The following is a 16,175-nucleotide window of genomic DNA, read 5'->3' on the forward strand; positions in this document are numbered from 1 at the left end:
ACTTTTATTCATCTATTTATTTTTTTCAGTTTAAGTGTAGGCCTACACATAGACATTCAAGTGGAAGAGTCCACCCGTCTGATAATATGATGTATTTGCTTTTCTTCTGAAGGTACCTCTATGCATTAGGACAGAGGGTTTGGAAGCGATGGAAGAGGCGGTATTTTGTCCTTGTTCAGGTGAGGCTGTTTATTTATCCAGACCACTTAATTGCAGTTTAACCTTGTAAAAGTATCTCGCCTTTTTAATGAAAAAGTTATCATTACATTGACTGTGCTCTGTCCTCCAGGCAGTAAAGACATCATGACATGTCACCCAATCACCTTATTTGCTCTTATTGCTCTGGTCCGTGTGGGAGCGGAATGTCATTGAAAGGTGCGATGTGTTTCAGGTCAGTCAGTACACGTTCGCCATGTGCAGTTACAGAGAGAAGAAGTCAGAGCCGCAGGAGCTCATGCAGCTGGACGGCTACACGGTGGACTACTCTGAGCCGCAGCCAGGTAACCTCTCCTCTCTCAGCCCTCAGCGCCGTACTACACTAACATCACCATGTCATTTACAGTTTGGTTCAGTCAAAGCCACTCCAGTTTTGGCAAATATTAGACTGTTCCACATGTCTCTAAAAACACTGTTTGGATGGTTTTGCTTTCTGTAGCTTTTTACTTTTTTGAAGGATATGACATTCCCTGTGTACCTCCAAAACCTCCAAAATCAAAGAAATAAATTGCTTAATGTAAGAATGAATGAATGAATAAATAATAAACTTGTCAGTCTGCAAATGTAAAAGCGTTCATCAAGTGTTTACTTCACCTAAACCACATTAGCATTTTAGGGTTCTTTACAATACATTTTTTTTCTGTTTTTATTTTATTTTTTTAATATTTTCTCAACATTAGCCCCATGCAGTCCTTGAAGTGCAATTAATTTGCCAAGTTAAAAACTCATTCACTAACACATAACCTGAGCAGTGCAGAATTTAGTTTTGCCAATGTGATGCGCTTCTGTTGGATTTACATTGTGTTATTCACAATTAACTCAAGTTGAGCGTCAACTGCCAGCTGAATGATTTCTGAGACCTGATAGTGATTTTGTTCCTGTATGTTTCAAGGTCAGTTTTTCTTTTTTTTTCTCTCCCAGAAACATTTTGCCTCTTGTTTATGCAAACCTGATCCTTTTGAAATGAAAGGCGCATCAGTAATGAAAGTGGTTGTACAGTAGGCCAGCGCAGTGCTGTTCTCATCCAACTGAAAGAAATTTTTTGGAGAGAAGACCATTTAAAAAACTGTAAACCTGTTAGTGATCTTCAATAAGCCCCCCAAGAAATGGAGACAAGTCAAGGTGTTCGGAGGTCATGAGTGTTGTTCTGCTCATTTCTCCTTTATATGAGAAAAGGTGTCTCAAACTGGTTAAGGTAGCCAGCCCATTTCCTTTCAGTACCTTTACTACCTTTAAAACTGCAGTTTCTTTGAGTGGGGCTAAACAAAATATCTCAAAAGTTGCCTTATGTATGGAATGCTGACAATTTTTTGAGTTTCTGTAAAAGCTTACTTAAAATATTTTCTCTGAATGTGTGTGTAAGCATGTGTACATAGACCTGTCTGTATTTACACATGTATTATTCCTGTCTGTATATCAAAGTGTATAAGTTATGCATGCTTGCATGAAAAATCTGTGTGCACTGGGGCTGCACAATATGTTGTTAAATAATTGTTATTGCAGTATTGATATAATATTTGCAGTGCTGACATCACAGAGTGGCAAACAAGCCCTGTAATTAATGATGTTCCTGATGAGTTTCTCTGAGTGAATGAGTCAAGATATTCACACTATTCAATACTGCTCAATAAATTTGTTCAATAAAACGCATAGGCTAACCCTGTTACATCAGGATATTTTTAATACTGTGAGGCATCACATCACAATTACAGTTAATGTTGCATAACGTTCAGTACTTTTTCAATACTACAATGTGGTAAACACCTGTAACTTTCAGTAATTTCAATTCTTTACTTAAATAGGCTGACACATACCATCATTGTTGGGTAAAAATCTTGTATCTCCAAAAAATAACTTCTCATAAGAGGGGAAAAAGTGTTCTTAACATTTAACGGAAGTTAATGTAGCAAGATTTTATTTCAAAGTAATTTTGTAGCGTTTTCATTTGTCCATTCATCATGAAATGCTCACACAATGTCCAGCTGATATTTTTCAATAATGTTAAAAATGAAAAAATAACAAAATTGTGCATATAAAGTTTTGTTCTATTTGCATATGTTAAACTATGCATGTTGATTTGAATCAGAAGGACAGAAATTAGCTCATTACCATGAATAAAACCATAGAGGTGAAACGTTTTATTCAGTAACAGATGTGAGTATATGTTTTAAACAGTGTGATTAATGCTTGGCTGATTTATTTATTCATCTCAGTTTTAATCTTCCCTTTGGAACATGATAAATGGGGCCATGTTTAAATTATTTAGGTATTTGAAGATTCTTTTTCGAGAAAAAGATTAAATTTGAAAATCAGAGAAAATCTGTGTTCAGACAAATAACATTTGCCGTTCAGACAAAGATTTTTTTCCCCTGCAATATCCTTTACCATCAAGCTTCTTGATACTATACTTAGTGTTGGTGTGGAATAAAGTTATATATTCTGGCATTGTGACAGCGCTAATCACAGTACATAGTAATATAATCACAATATAGTATTTTGCTCATATTGCGCAGCTATGGTGTGCACATATTGTTTATCTACGCAAGCTTCATTTTTTTCTGACTGCATAAATAATCTCTTGCAGGTCTTCAGGGAGGTAAAGCTTTCTTCAGTGCAGTCAAAGAAGGGGATCTGGTGGTATTTGCCACGAACGATGAGCCAGACCGAATGCTGTGGGTACAGGCTATGTACCGCGCCACAGGCCAATCCTATAAGCCAGTACCACCTGCCCAGAACCAACAGCAGAACTGCAGAGGAGGGAACATCCAGAAAGACACCCCCACTTCATTACTCAGTAGGTTGCATCCTCTCAGATCTATGGGATGTCACGTGTAATTTATGATACCGGCTTCACCCCTTTGCTCTCCTTTCTCTTATTTGCTTATTTAGATTCCTGTTTACTTTAATGTGTTTCACCGCAGGCTAAAAGCCCTTCTTTCAGTTAGAATAGAGCTGTTTCTCTGAGGATTTTTCAATACTGCGGGTGGTGGGGTGGAGGCTGGCTGCCCATCGATCCATTGGGCTGCGGCTCTCACACACACTCTAAACAAATGTCAGTGGGGGGCTTAAATGACCCAAACACTGCCACGGAGTGAATGAAATACCACTTGCAAAAAACTCAAACGCTACAATTTGCTCACTTTGCTCCACAGCCTGGATAGCCAGGGAACCTTTCTATAATAGCTTATTTATGACCGGACTATTATAAAGGGTACATTCCATAACCTAATGGCAGTGAGAATCATGTTTTTTAAGCTTTTCTTTAAAAAAAAAAAATTATAATTTTACCTGGCATGTACCTTTTTAGTGTTGTCACAATCAGTAAAAACCTCTAGCACTGCACAGCATAATGTTGGACTCTGGTTAGAATAAAAGGTGGCACTTTGTCTCTTAGACATGCAGACATTTCAGAAAGTGAGGGCAAGCTCTCCACTTTCATCTCTGCAAATGCATCACATTCTGCCATGCTCTTGTTAAAAGCTCAGTCCAGTAAAAATGTTTCTTTTCTCATATCTTCAAGGCTCTCCACTCCTTGTTTATCGCATTATGTTGGACCTCATACAGTTCTTTTTTTCCTGCAAACAGTTTTGCCACTTATTTATGCAAGTTTGAGCCTTTTGAAATGAAAGGCAAATCAGTTTTAAAGGAGCCGTTTACACAGCCAGTGTATTGCTGTTCTCATCCTACTGAAAGGAAGTTTTTGGAGAGAACATCATTTAAAAGTCTGTAGACCTCTTAGTGGCCCTCAGTAGGCCAAAACCTGGACAAAATTGGGAGAAATATAGAAGTTTATAAATCCTGAGTGTTAATTGGCCAAGTCTGTCCTTCAGATGGAAATAGGACTTCCAAACAGACCTCTGTCATTTAGAATGACATGTTTAAAAGTACTATTTATTGAGGTCCAGAATACATAAAGCATACAAATTTTCTGAAACTTGAAGTTAACATCTTTGGAGGCTAAACTTTTTTATCAAGATTAATTCACATGGATCCTTGATAAGCCTGTAAGGCCTATATGTTGAATGGTACTTGGTCAGTGTCTGTGCTGTCCCATTGCCTTAGTCTCTTCGATGACCATAGCAGACCTCTCGTCCCATGGCCCAGATGAGTGTCACAGATGAGCTCCTCCAGCAGAGGTTTGGATTACATTTCTTAGTGCACTTGTGTGTGGACGTCTCTGTCCAGGCCATAATATCCCGGCCGAGCACGGATGTCCTGTCTGTCTGGCCGCATCTGTCCTTCAAACTCCAGCTGCTTTCACTGAAGTGACCGGCGGGGGCTGTACCTGTGATATGGGCTCAGCGCCGTGTTAATATCTGTCATAAAGCTCCTGTCCACCTTGCTGGCTCGTGTCAGATGGATGTGACTGCTGCCATGAAGACAGAAACGGGAGATGGCCTGCCTCTTCTGGACCGAGGTAGCATGCCCTGGCCCTTCAGCTCCGATTAAAGACGACAGCCCCCCTTCCTCCTCCTCCAGCTCCTCCACTCCCACCCCTCGTCCACAGATAATAGCTGTAAGTTAAAGTTGACACAGATCAATATGCTTCTTCAGTCAAACTGGATCTGTCAGGCTCGCGCCTCATGGATCAATATGAAGCTTCCCTCCTCTTTATTACCGTGTTTAATCTATATTTCCTTTTGTGCTCTTTCTTTCATTCTCCTTCTTGTTTCTTTATCTTTTTAACCCCCCCTACTCCACCCACCCAAACATCTCCGTCCCCATTACTTTCCCAAATGACATTAAGGAGCCGATGCTTTGGTAGTAATGAATGTAATATGACCTACATCGGAATTAAAGCGAGAAGGGACAATGGAGAGCCGGACACGTATCAAGGCCAGAAGAGAGAGGAAGTGTTTGCAAGTCGATTGGAGAATTGTGACTGTCTAACAAGCGACAGTCGGGGGGTTGGGGTCTAAAAGATGCCCACAGTGCTCCTGGGCACACACAGGGCTTTTCTCTGTCCATACAACCGTCCACAAAGTCTTCGGCATGCCAAAAATGGCAGCGTTAATAAAAGCAATCACTAATGCCCGGCTCAGGAAGGTGCCGCTGGCCATGCAGGCGTCAGGAGATGCGTCTCAAAAGCCTTGGTCTTTTGTGGTCTTCCTGGAGCGAAGACCTCGCTCCGCATATGCACGCTCTCTGATGGCCGGCAGCGAGTGTTAGGCTTTTGATGGGTTCCCCATTAGCCGGTTTTCAGGACGCGTGTGACGAGCGTGATGAAAAGACTGAAAATGAACTTGGACACACTTTTAGTGCTCCCTCCTCCTCTTCTTTCCTCCCACAGTCTCTCTCTCTCACACACTGACCTGACCCTGTACCCTTCAACATCTTGCACGTGTGTGTCATTTTTCTCTTTTCGACTTGATGCGTGTGCTCTCAAACCCACCCATCTGCTTGTTCTTTATTTCACTCTTAAGTGCATATGGGAATGTGTAGAGACAGATGGTAGAGAAGTATGGACTCTCACACTCCTCATATTTATCAAACCTTCACAAAGGTGTAATGCCTTCTACAAGGTCGAGTCTCGGTCGACATGGCCCAAAAGAATGACCATCACTTGTATGTGAGCTGCATGTGTTCTGAAGCCGCTGTGAACCTGCACACAGCGCTCAGGAGTCATCTACAGGCCATCATGTTCTTTTGATGGTGCCACAGTCATGCTCCCATTTGAATAACAGCGGAGTATTCAAATCGCTTTGAGAATTGATTGTGTGGCTTATGAAAATGAATTAGAATACTAGCAGTTCCTGATTGATGAACACAGAAATCCTATTAAAGGACAGTTTCTTTTTGTGTGCATGTGTTCACATGTATATTTTAGTCTGTTATATTTTAGTCAGAATTGTGAAAACTGGAAATCACAATGCGCTCAAATAGCCAGCAGCTTTCTGATGACAGTTCTTGTGTGTGCGAGCAGCGTTGTCAGTTTCAAATGTTTACTGCTGAAATATGGAAACTGGCTGTCACAGTAGCTTTGGCCAAAAGAGGCGACATACAAATACAGGAAGATGACGATGCCAATGCAAGCAAACCCTGAATTAGCAATTTACAAAGCATTCTGAGGCATGAGATCTGCTTTTCCTCTTTCCACAATGAAAGCACCGTAGGAAAATACATTTTCACTCCACTAATACATTTATTAGAAGGCAAATAATGTCTATGACAGCGTATTGCATTTGTTACCTATGTGATATGTTGTTTATATACTGTCAATATGATAGTTACATCTGTATGTGTTGCTAATTGTTGCAGATAGATAGATACAATACTGTTCAAACATTTGAAATCATTTGATACACTAATGATTGTTATTCAGCAGTAATGTATACTGTGTAGATTAGAATGCTGTAAACTGGTCACCAAAACGTGAACTGTTGGTTTATTATGGTTTTGGGAACAAGGAGAAAAAGCAAATGTTATTAAATAGTAAACCGTAATAGCTTATTCATAGCAATTTCTTGTCATAGCATTACTGTGAATAGTTATGTGATCAGCAAGATAATGCTGTTTTTTCTTTTTTTTTTAATTAAGAGACATTCTTTATATTCATTTTATTATAAGTTCAATGTCAGTGTCGTACAGCTTTCTCAGTTATTATGGAATCACCCACAGCTTTATTCATTATCAAAAACTTTTACAGATACCTAAAAATTCTTCTGTTAAACCTTATACATATATCTGCAACAAAATTTGTTTTATATTTTTAAAACAATGTTTCCAAACTTTTGAGTGGTAATGTAATTTACTTAGTAGAATTTGGGCACCACAGTAGCAGAAGAACCTGGCAAATTATATACACTGAATAAATACTTGTGTTAGTCAGGTGTTACTGTTAATGTGAAAATAATGTCAAAATGTGTAATTAATTTCTGAAATAGGTGTATGTGTTAATCTGTTTTTTATTAGATTTATACTGTTTAATATCTCTTTCATTCACCATATTAAAACCGTCAATATTGTGACTGTGTAGATGTGTATTGTATGGTTATGGTGCAGGCTGAAAGGAGTGTGTTTGTGGTTTAGGTTTGGAGAGGGCAGGAGTGGAGGAGCTCATCTCTGCAGTTCCCTGCAGCTTCGATCATGCCAGCCTCTTCCAAACATTGCAGAAACACACACTCGTCCACCGCATGAACGACTCTTTCTCCTGCCTGGTGAGCCCTCCCTGTGTGTGTTTGTATTGTTATTGTTATTATTGTTTGGCAGTGATAGACAGTGGGAATAGTGTACTCTAAGGCTATTTATGTTAATCTTTTTCTCTTTAGACTGTAAAATACAGCTGAAGCACTTTTAATACTGTACTATTAGTGTAAAATCACTAAAAAAGGTTCATTCTGGCTTTTAACTTTGAGTTATTGTTTCACACGAGCTCAAACGGATCTTCAAAGGTTATGGGAACAGAACGAAGAAGGAAAACGTTGGAAGATGTCCCAAAGATTAAATAAAGAGTGGAACACATTGAGGTGTTGCATTTAAGAAATGTAAAACAAGAGCTGACAGTAGCTTCATACATTTTCAGTTTCACATAGCTGCTGCCAAAAATATCACACGTATTTTGAAAAGCCAGGCGGCATTCTTCTAGAGCTTGAGCAGTGTGCACTGTGGCTGATCAGAGTGCGCGTGTGTGTTTATATGTGAGTGTGTTTGGGGATGTAGGGTTGTGTGTGTGTGTGGGGTTAAATGTCCACAGGGGAGGGATGTGGCCCCTCAGGCTAAGTGAGAGCTCACGCTCAAGAGGAAGATAAACGGTTCCAATCAATACAGCCCGGATAGCGAGCGCAGCCTGCCGCACTACTGCTGAGCCGCTCTGCACACTGAAGAAAAGAGCCGTGCTGAGAGTTACAATGCTTATATGTATGTGGGATGAGGCTGGAATTACATAGCGCCAGCAAATATTCCCTGGTACACTTGTCGGTGCACACTGTCTACATGTGTGGCGGGTCCTTATTCATCTGACTTAATCCTGGTGTAAAAAAAAATGTGTAAAAGTGTTTGTATGTGTTGCATTGCCGGCTGTCACATCAACATTTCAAAGCTTTTTTTTTCTATTTTATAATTTTTACATGATTTGAAAATGCCAGCTGCCCTTTACACTGGGTCAGTATTTCATGACGAATAAACCAAGACAAATGTAAAAATAACAAAAAAAAATTCTTGCCAGTAGCACACAGTAAAGGGCCCATGTCCTTTATTTTTCTTGTTTGTTTATTTTTTGTCTCCTGAGGTTCACTGGTTTTAAATGTTCTGATTGGCTGCCCTGTATTGGGCCTTGTTGACAAAGCCGTTTGGGCTGAAACACTCTTTATAACTTCAGCGTAAATGGGCGTGGTTAAACTTCTACAGGCTAAATTGATGTGAGTTGGTTTTAGTAACACTGCAAAAACTGATTTTGAAGTTTCGTTTCTGTATATGGACTCGGGAATAAACTGTATGTTTTGAAAATTTAATAATAACATTTATAAACTCTTTCATTCAAAAACGTGAGGAAAAGTCAGTTTTTAGTCATATCGGCCCTTTAGTGTTTTTTGCTACTCCAGTAGTTACCATTTCAGAAGTGAAAGGTTTTGTTTCAATAGTGTCCATATCATATGTTTAATACAAACAGCTTTGTAATAAAAGACTATAGAAATTTTAAATTTTAATATGCTACAAGGACAGTTGATTGCTAAAATGGCAAGGCATGATAGTAGACCAACAAACAGCTAAACAGTCTTGTGCTTTTGTCCCCTTCATTGTGCCTATATACCTGCTCTCAGGGAGTACCTTATGTTTGGCAGCCGTCTGCTGAAATACTAAGTCTGTGCGCAGCTCTTTGTGAGGGTGCCAAGGCTTTTGTTCAAACTTCAGTGGATGGCAAAAAGCCTTGTTCAGACCACAGCGAGCCACAAAGGCCACCTGAATGTGGTGCTTTTCCCATGCTTCCTGGGACAAGGACATCTGTGGGGGTGTGTGTATGTGTGTGATGTTCGATAATGGAGAGAGAAAGAAAGGAGTTACACACGTACCCAAAAAAAGTGTGTGTGTGTGTGTGTGTGTTTGTACTACTTTTGAAAATGTCAGCTGCGTTTTATATTGTGTGAATATGTCATGATGAATGAATCAATAGAAATGATCAAAAATATCCTGGAATGATCAAATATGTTTTTTTTTCCCCTTCTTCTACAGAGTTACTTTTTCAGAGAATGCAGATAACGTCTGTCTAGGTCAGCTAAGCTAGTGGACGTAATTGTGAAAGGAAACTCAGATTTTGTTCTGAAAGAGTTGCTAATCAATGCTTTTGCCCTTAAGGAAAATCAATAGATTTTGTCTTTTTGTGGAAATATGGACATAAGGGACAACATTTTTGAGGGATTAGGCTCAGTGAAGTGTTGGTGATTTGAAGACCAATATTTCGCTTTTTCAATCAGTAATGCAACAGAGGATTCCCTGAGGCACAGCGCAGAACACGTGTAAGTGTGTGGTTTGGCTGTCATCACTTTTTGAAGTTGTAGGGTTGTGTAATACCATAAAACCCTACCCTCCCCCTACCCTATAACAAAGGTAAGACACCAGACGCCTATGAATTTAACAGCAAATGAGGGGCAGTGAGGGCCAGTCATGTTCAGCCCTAATATAATTGCACACACCCACTCTGCGTTCCACCCCTAATCACACTCTCTCCCCACAACAGACACTCACCTCACTACACAAATATGCATCTGTGCTGAAATTAAGCCTTTATTAATGAAAAGTAGCTGCCTGTCATCAGTGCTGCTGTCGCTTAGAGGCTTCAGGCACAAGAGGCATAAGCATAGCAGTGTATTCAGTACCGAGACAGACTGTTGACTGTAATGTGGGTATTCTGTCATTTTAAAATAATGAATTTTAACAGTGGGCTTCAAGTACTTGGTACAGTGTGAGTGATTTGTTTCTGATCTCCACAAACTTCAGTGTGGCGTTCTCCAAATCTGCTGAGATTTCATCTTTATTAATATTACTTTAATTTTCTCCTGGGATAGTTGCTAAGTGGCTTTGTGCTGTGGTTTCCTTTGACATTAATTAAGGGACCTTTCACCACCACATCATCACTTCTTTTAAAACATAGATGACCATGTAAACTAGTGACAAATGTGTATGATAAAAGATAAACAAGAGTTGTTAACCCCTGTGATTTGTTAGAAGTTCTTTTAAGACAAAGATGAGCCCATATGTTGGCCTTTATTTACAAAACTATTAAGGCCAACTCTTAGCTTTGTTTACAAAGAACCCAAGTGCTGTTTTGTATTGGATTGTATAATTGTATAAGTGTTGGGACAGTGTTTATTTTAGCGGTGCACAGAATTGAAAGTTCTTGGCCGAAACTGGAGCCATAATTCAGGGGACATTGGACAGAAAACTGAACCTGACATTCAAAAAATATAACAATAAATAATAGTTTACATAACGCAAACTTATTATTACAGTATGTAGGCTACAGTATGTGCCATAAAATCCAACATCCTTAACAACAGAGAACGGTTGGTCATCCAAGGCAATGACCATTATGAATTTCTGCATCATTTCAAAAACCTGAAGCTACAGATGGTGTCGACTTGCTAGTGCGGACTTTCCTTTCTGCTTTTGTTGTTTTCCTGCATTCTGCATGTTGAGCAGAATGTTGTGATTTCAAGTGGTGGCTGTAGTGAAGAGGTTCTTGGGTCTATTGTAGCCCCTCTTTCATACTTAGCATGAAACAAGATTATAAGTAATTACAAATGTCCTGCCATGAAACTGAAATAGTTCCACATTTTTACTTTTTGCATTTTTCTGCTGCTGTATCTTTCTCATTTAATTCCCATTATTTCTAAAAAATTTTACATTTTGTTGCAGGCCTGTTTTTGTCCATTCTTGTCTGTTTTTGGCAACTTTTTTGGCACTTTTTGCCAAAGTTTTTATCTTTTATCTGTCTTAATAATTTTACATTAAAGATGTAGTTTGTAGTTTTGTGCTTACTCACAGAATAACATTTTATTTCTATTTTTTTCTTTACTTAAATTACTTTTGATTACCTGTCCAGGTCAGGTGATCATGACTTTAGGAGAGAATAGTAATTGTGGATTAAATTAAAACACTTCCAATTTGGTTGAATTTAATTTCATCTCATCATCTTCCTTTGAAATCCCATATTAATGTTTTGTATCTTGTTTGTGTTGAGGACTTTATGACTTCAGTTTCCATTTCAGTGAATATGATGCTTACTTGACTGGGTTTAATTTTGAATCTGGCTTGGCCTGTCCACAGTGTTTTTCCCCGATAAACTCCTAAATTGCCTTAGTGATATGGGTCATTGTCTTGCGCTGTAGTGCTGGTCAGCCTGTTGAGTTTGTGTGGTTCTGCTGTTTTAATAAAGATGAGTAGGCCAAATGTGTGATCCGATAAAATATGTATTTTTTGTTTGTTTGTTTTTGTTGGAGTTGTTTTTTCTTTTCCTTTTCCCCCACGTAACCTATTTATTTGAGCAGGATTTGTGACTCATCTGTCCATCAAACATGTATACAAGATTTGCTGCATAGATTTCTTTCAAAAAATTCTGTGAACTGCACATTGCCCATGCACCTCTGAGTTTGTTGGCAATTTAGTAGCTGTTCTAAAGATTCTTTCATAGAGTCTCTGTGACGATTTATACCTACTTACTCCAAAGGGTAACGTCAAAGACAAGGACAAAACCAGAAGGAAACATATATTCACAGCTCTGTTATATGTGCATTTAATACAGCTGGATGTATCTCAGAAAGAATCCATTCAGTCAGTTGTTTTTATTTTTTCCATTCACTTTAAAAAAGGAAGGAAAAGAAGTGAATGAAACATATGGCAACTGAAAAGTATATCTAGAAGTCCTCAGGAATAAAAGACAGAACATTTTTTCATTCTGAATTTAAACTGCTTCAGTACATGATAAAAACAGTCCTCTGACTGCACTCATATTGTATTGGAATTGCTGAAGTCCATAGCCTTTCTCATGTTGTGTTTCTGTGTGTGCGTAAATACTGTGAGGAGATTTTCCCTGTCTTTCAGACTATGAGCAGCAGTGTGAGCCAGACTGCGCCGCGTTCGTTAAGACGATGCGACTGCCGTCTCAGTCAATTGCTAGTGGTTAATTGAGCGGTCGGAGCCAAGACACGAGCAGGCCATCTGTTTGTCACGGTGGAACATCTTGTGGCACTCTGCTCGGCACAGGGCCATTCTGCTGCAGCTCTGAGTGGTGTGATATTAATAGATCTGGGGAAGAGACAGGCTGAGAGACAGACAGTGATAAAGAGGAAAGGGGGATTGATGGATGGATGAAACGGAAGACAGAGGAGAGAGAAGAAAGGGAGATCTGTAGTTGTTGAAGGATGATTGGTATTTTTAGAGAGAAGGTGTGGATATAGGACCAGAAAGCATAGAAAAGTGGATGACGACAGGGTAATGGGCGAAGATGTGCAGCATATTTTTTTAATCATTCCTAATGGGAAAAGAAGCATAAAGAAGAAGTTTATAGGTGGCGGATGTAAACAGATATATAAAGTATACTCTGTTCTTAATAGCATTCTTTGTTCTGTATCTCCAAAATTGTAACTTTACAGGACAGTACAAAACAGTTGTAATGTAATTTAATGTATGTTGATGTCAATTCGGAGCGTTTCTGTTCACACAATATAAAGTGCAGCTGACTAAGATTAAAATAAACTAAGAAGAAATGAATAAATAAATAAATAAACAAATAAATAAATATTAAAAATAGAATTATGAGGTTTTGATACGAAAGCAATGATTTTCAGTGGCACAGCTACGTGATGTGAAACAAGACAAGGTGAATCACAGGAGGCCAACCCATTAACAATCTTGTTGCTTTCAGAAATATGAACACACATAATCTAAAGCTTTTTTCAGGTCAAGAGAAAGCAACGTAGTGAGAAAGGAGGAGGCTAAAGGTGAAAGTGAAGACGAGGACATGAAGACACAGCTATGAGGCACACACTTGAGTCAAAATACGCTTGCTATGTGTCAGCTCCACGTAGCCTTTGAACCACGCTCCTCATCTCTCAATCTTTTAATGGTAATGATCGCTTCATCTTCATACGCAGGCTGGGGGTCATGGGGGTCCGTATCCAGCCTGCTCCTCAGCATCGTGCCTGCTGCTCCCTGGTGGCTGGTGGTCTCCCGCGAGCGTCTGCGGCACAGCGTCAGTCCTCATGACTCCCAGCCTTCAGCACTGCCGTGGGCGAGCGGCCCCCTCAAAGTGCTAATTTGTTAACGTTCCTACGGAGAAGGCGTCTTAATTAAGTTTGTAAGATTCATGCCTAATTTAGTTATTATGTGAGGGATGAATGAGCTAATGAATGCAACAGGAGCCTCTCGGCGCGCTTCACCCGCCCGCATTATGTGTGACTTTTCTGCCTATGAATTAATTGTTTGTGCTTAACCTTGCTCTCACTTGTTTGTTAAAATGTTGGAAATAGATAGGGTGTTTTTTTTTTTTCTTCATTTTAGGGCTGTTGCCTTTTTTTGATGTCATGTATGTAGTACGAGAGGCCTGTCCAAATTATATACTGTGCGAGTGTAATGCGCTCAGTTACTGTATTTTAGAAAATGGAGAGAAAAAAGTAGCATGTCAAATCAGTCCATATGAGAACTGTGACCTGCAAAAGACTAAAGCCAAAGACTGTAAGGCATAAGCAATGAAGCAGAAAAAAAAATCTATTGGTTACTTTGGTTACATCTTCTGGACTTTTTTTGTCAGATATAAATATTTCTTAAGTTAATTTTGGCCACAACATCTGAGTAAATTAAATGTTCACATGACATTAGTGCCGTCACTATTGACTAGTGAACTACCAATAATGTAATAATTAATCAAGTAATCAATTTTTTAAGCTTTGTGTCAACAGAGCAAATATTCCAAAATACTTCATTGGAGGCCTATATTAAGAAGCCTTTGAAGATTATTTATATTTTAATCTGCTTTGTTTTGTAGTTCAGTAACCAGCATTAATCGAGTAAACAGGACAGCCCCATGTGAGATATGAGATGTTTAAGATTTCATTTGTTCGTCTGGATGTTTTTCTATCAATAATCTGCCAGAACCTTTTTTATGTGTGCAGGGATGGTTCAGTCCAGGTCAGGTGTTTGTTTTGGATGAGTACTGTGCTCGGTATGGTGTGAGAGGCTGCCATCGTCACCTCTGCTACCTGAAGGAACTGATGGAATTCTCTGAGAACAGTGCCCTGGTGGACCCCACCCTGCTCCATTACAGCTACGCCTTCTGCGCTTCTCACGTCCATGGTAACAGGTATCAGTGCAGGAGAAAATTTTAAATCAATGACAAAGCCTGAAATGTGGTCTGTGGCAGCGAATTCTAATTAAATATGTCATGACAATGACAGTATAGTTTAATTCTTGCACATGAAATTATTTCTAAATATGTATTGTTAGGATTCATTACCAATAAGTTCCTATTTCTTATGGTTATAAATCAGAATCAGTCCTAAAAAAGACAAATAAATATTATTAGGGATGCACAAGTATGGAAATTGTGGCCAATACTGATATTGTAGATGATTTTCACATTCATATATGTTGAAGCCGATACATAGACATTTATAAAAAGTGGAAATTTGTCTACCTGTATTAGCATATAACGTTTATTTCTATTGTTTTACCCATATGGTAAAATGAATAATGCAGATATTTTAGCACAGTGATACAGTGATACCTAAACATAATCAAATATTACTCAAATCTAAACATGTCTGATGCCAACAGGTTTTTTTCAGCAAATATCTGTCAAAACCGAGTCCCATATCATCATATCACATAGTTTACAGTTATAACTGATAGAATTTTATTTTAGCTTTAGATTTATAAATGTTATCTTATAAATGTATAATATATTGTAATGATGAAGTTTATATGAATTATTTTTCTATCTTGTCTGCCAAAAGCAGGGGCATGGTGTAAAGATTCATCAGAATGCAGATATGCTTTAAATAAAAACACACACACAAAAAAAAGAAACACTTTACTTATTTCTACAATGACTCATCCGTATGCAGGCGTACATATTTCAGGCCATGGACTAGAGCAGATTCATCACCCTGCTTAGGGAATTGTGTGTCTTAGCACTTTCATTTTCCAGTGCTTTTAAACTTTAACAGTGACACAGTGTTATTCCAGTAATTGTGGACAATTTCTGTTGGTCAGTTCATCATAAAATTTTCAGACAGCGTAAAGGGCAGTTGGTATTCTCAAATCCTCAAATTATGTCATGTTCCTACAGTAAGGTTGTCCTAAATGTATCACCAATACAACCAAAAATAACTAGGAAATCGTAAATATAACTAACACACAAACATATGATAAAGAGTAGTAAGATGCTATAATGTGTATTCTGAAAAAAAGTCAAGTTCTGTAATGCTTAAATATACGCACTGTAAAAAACACCTGATAAACAGATCAGTAGGAAGAAAATAGTGTCTCTTTTTAAGCCATAGTTTATGCTATTTATAAATGATGTACATACTTTGTGCTGAGACCTGACACAACTACTTTCTACACACCAATATCTATCCTTTATATCCAATTACTGGCATAATATTATATTAATGAACATTCATTGTAGCTTTGTGATTGATAGCACACCCACATAAAAGTCTTCAGCCCAGAAATGCAATGTATTCTGTGTTTAAAATTGAGGATTTTGTTTTTGTTCAGATACAGATGTTCAGTGGACCAAAGAACAACCCAGAGAGGCTTTTGTATGAATATAATGAATGTTATAGAAAAGATATTCCAAAGACACAAAACTGCAAGCCCATTCAATGTCACTGTCTTGTTATATTCTTCAAAAGGGAGTGAGCATGAGTTTTTGCTTGCCAGATTAATTAACATTCCACAATTATCTTTTAATGTAAAGCAATTAAAATCAAATTGCTGAATCTATTTTTACAGTTTTGTGT

At 38.4% G+C, this 16,175-nt stretch overlaps 1 protein-coding gene across 8 annotated transcripts in view; it reads left to right on the plus strand.

Moving 5' to 3' along the window:
- Positions 1–16,175, plus strand: part of cadps2 (Ca++-dependent secretion activator 2) — a 135,212-nt gene that overhangs the window by 79,284 nt on the left and 39,753 nt on the right. For all 8 annotated transcript variants that reach the window (XM_036576158.1, XM_036576159.1, XM_036576161.1 and 5 more), the window contains exons 9-13: positions 113–179; positions 392–500; positions 2,801–3,010; positions 7,246–7,373; positions 14,322–14,509. In XM_036576158.1, the coding sequence (XP_036432051.1) occupies positions 113–179; positions 392–500; positions 2,801–3,010; positions 7,246–7,373; positions 14,322–14,509 (702 nt within the window). The remainder of the gene's footprint in view (positions 1–112; positions 180–391; positions 501–2,800; positions 3,011–7,245; positions 7,374–14,321; positions 14,510–16,175) is intronic.

This window comes from Colossoma macropomum, unplaced genomic scaffold, assembly GCF_904425465.1.
Source record: "Colossoma macropomum unplaced genomic scaffold, Colossoma_macropomum, whole genome shotgun sequence".
NCBI classification, from domain to species: domain Eukaryota; kingdom Metazoa; phylum Chordata; class Actinopteri; order Characiformes; family Serrasalmidae; genus Colossoma; species Colossoma macropomum.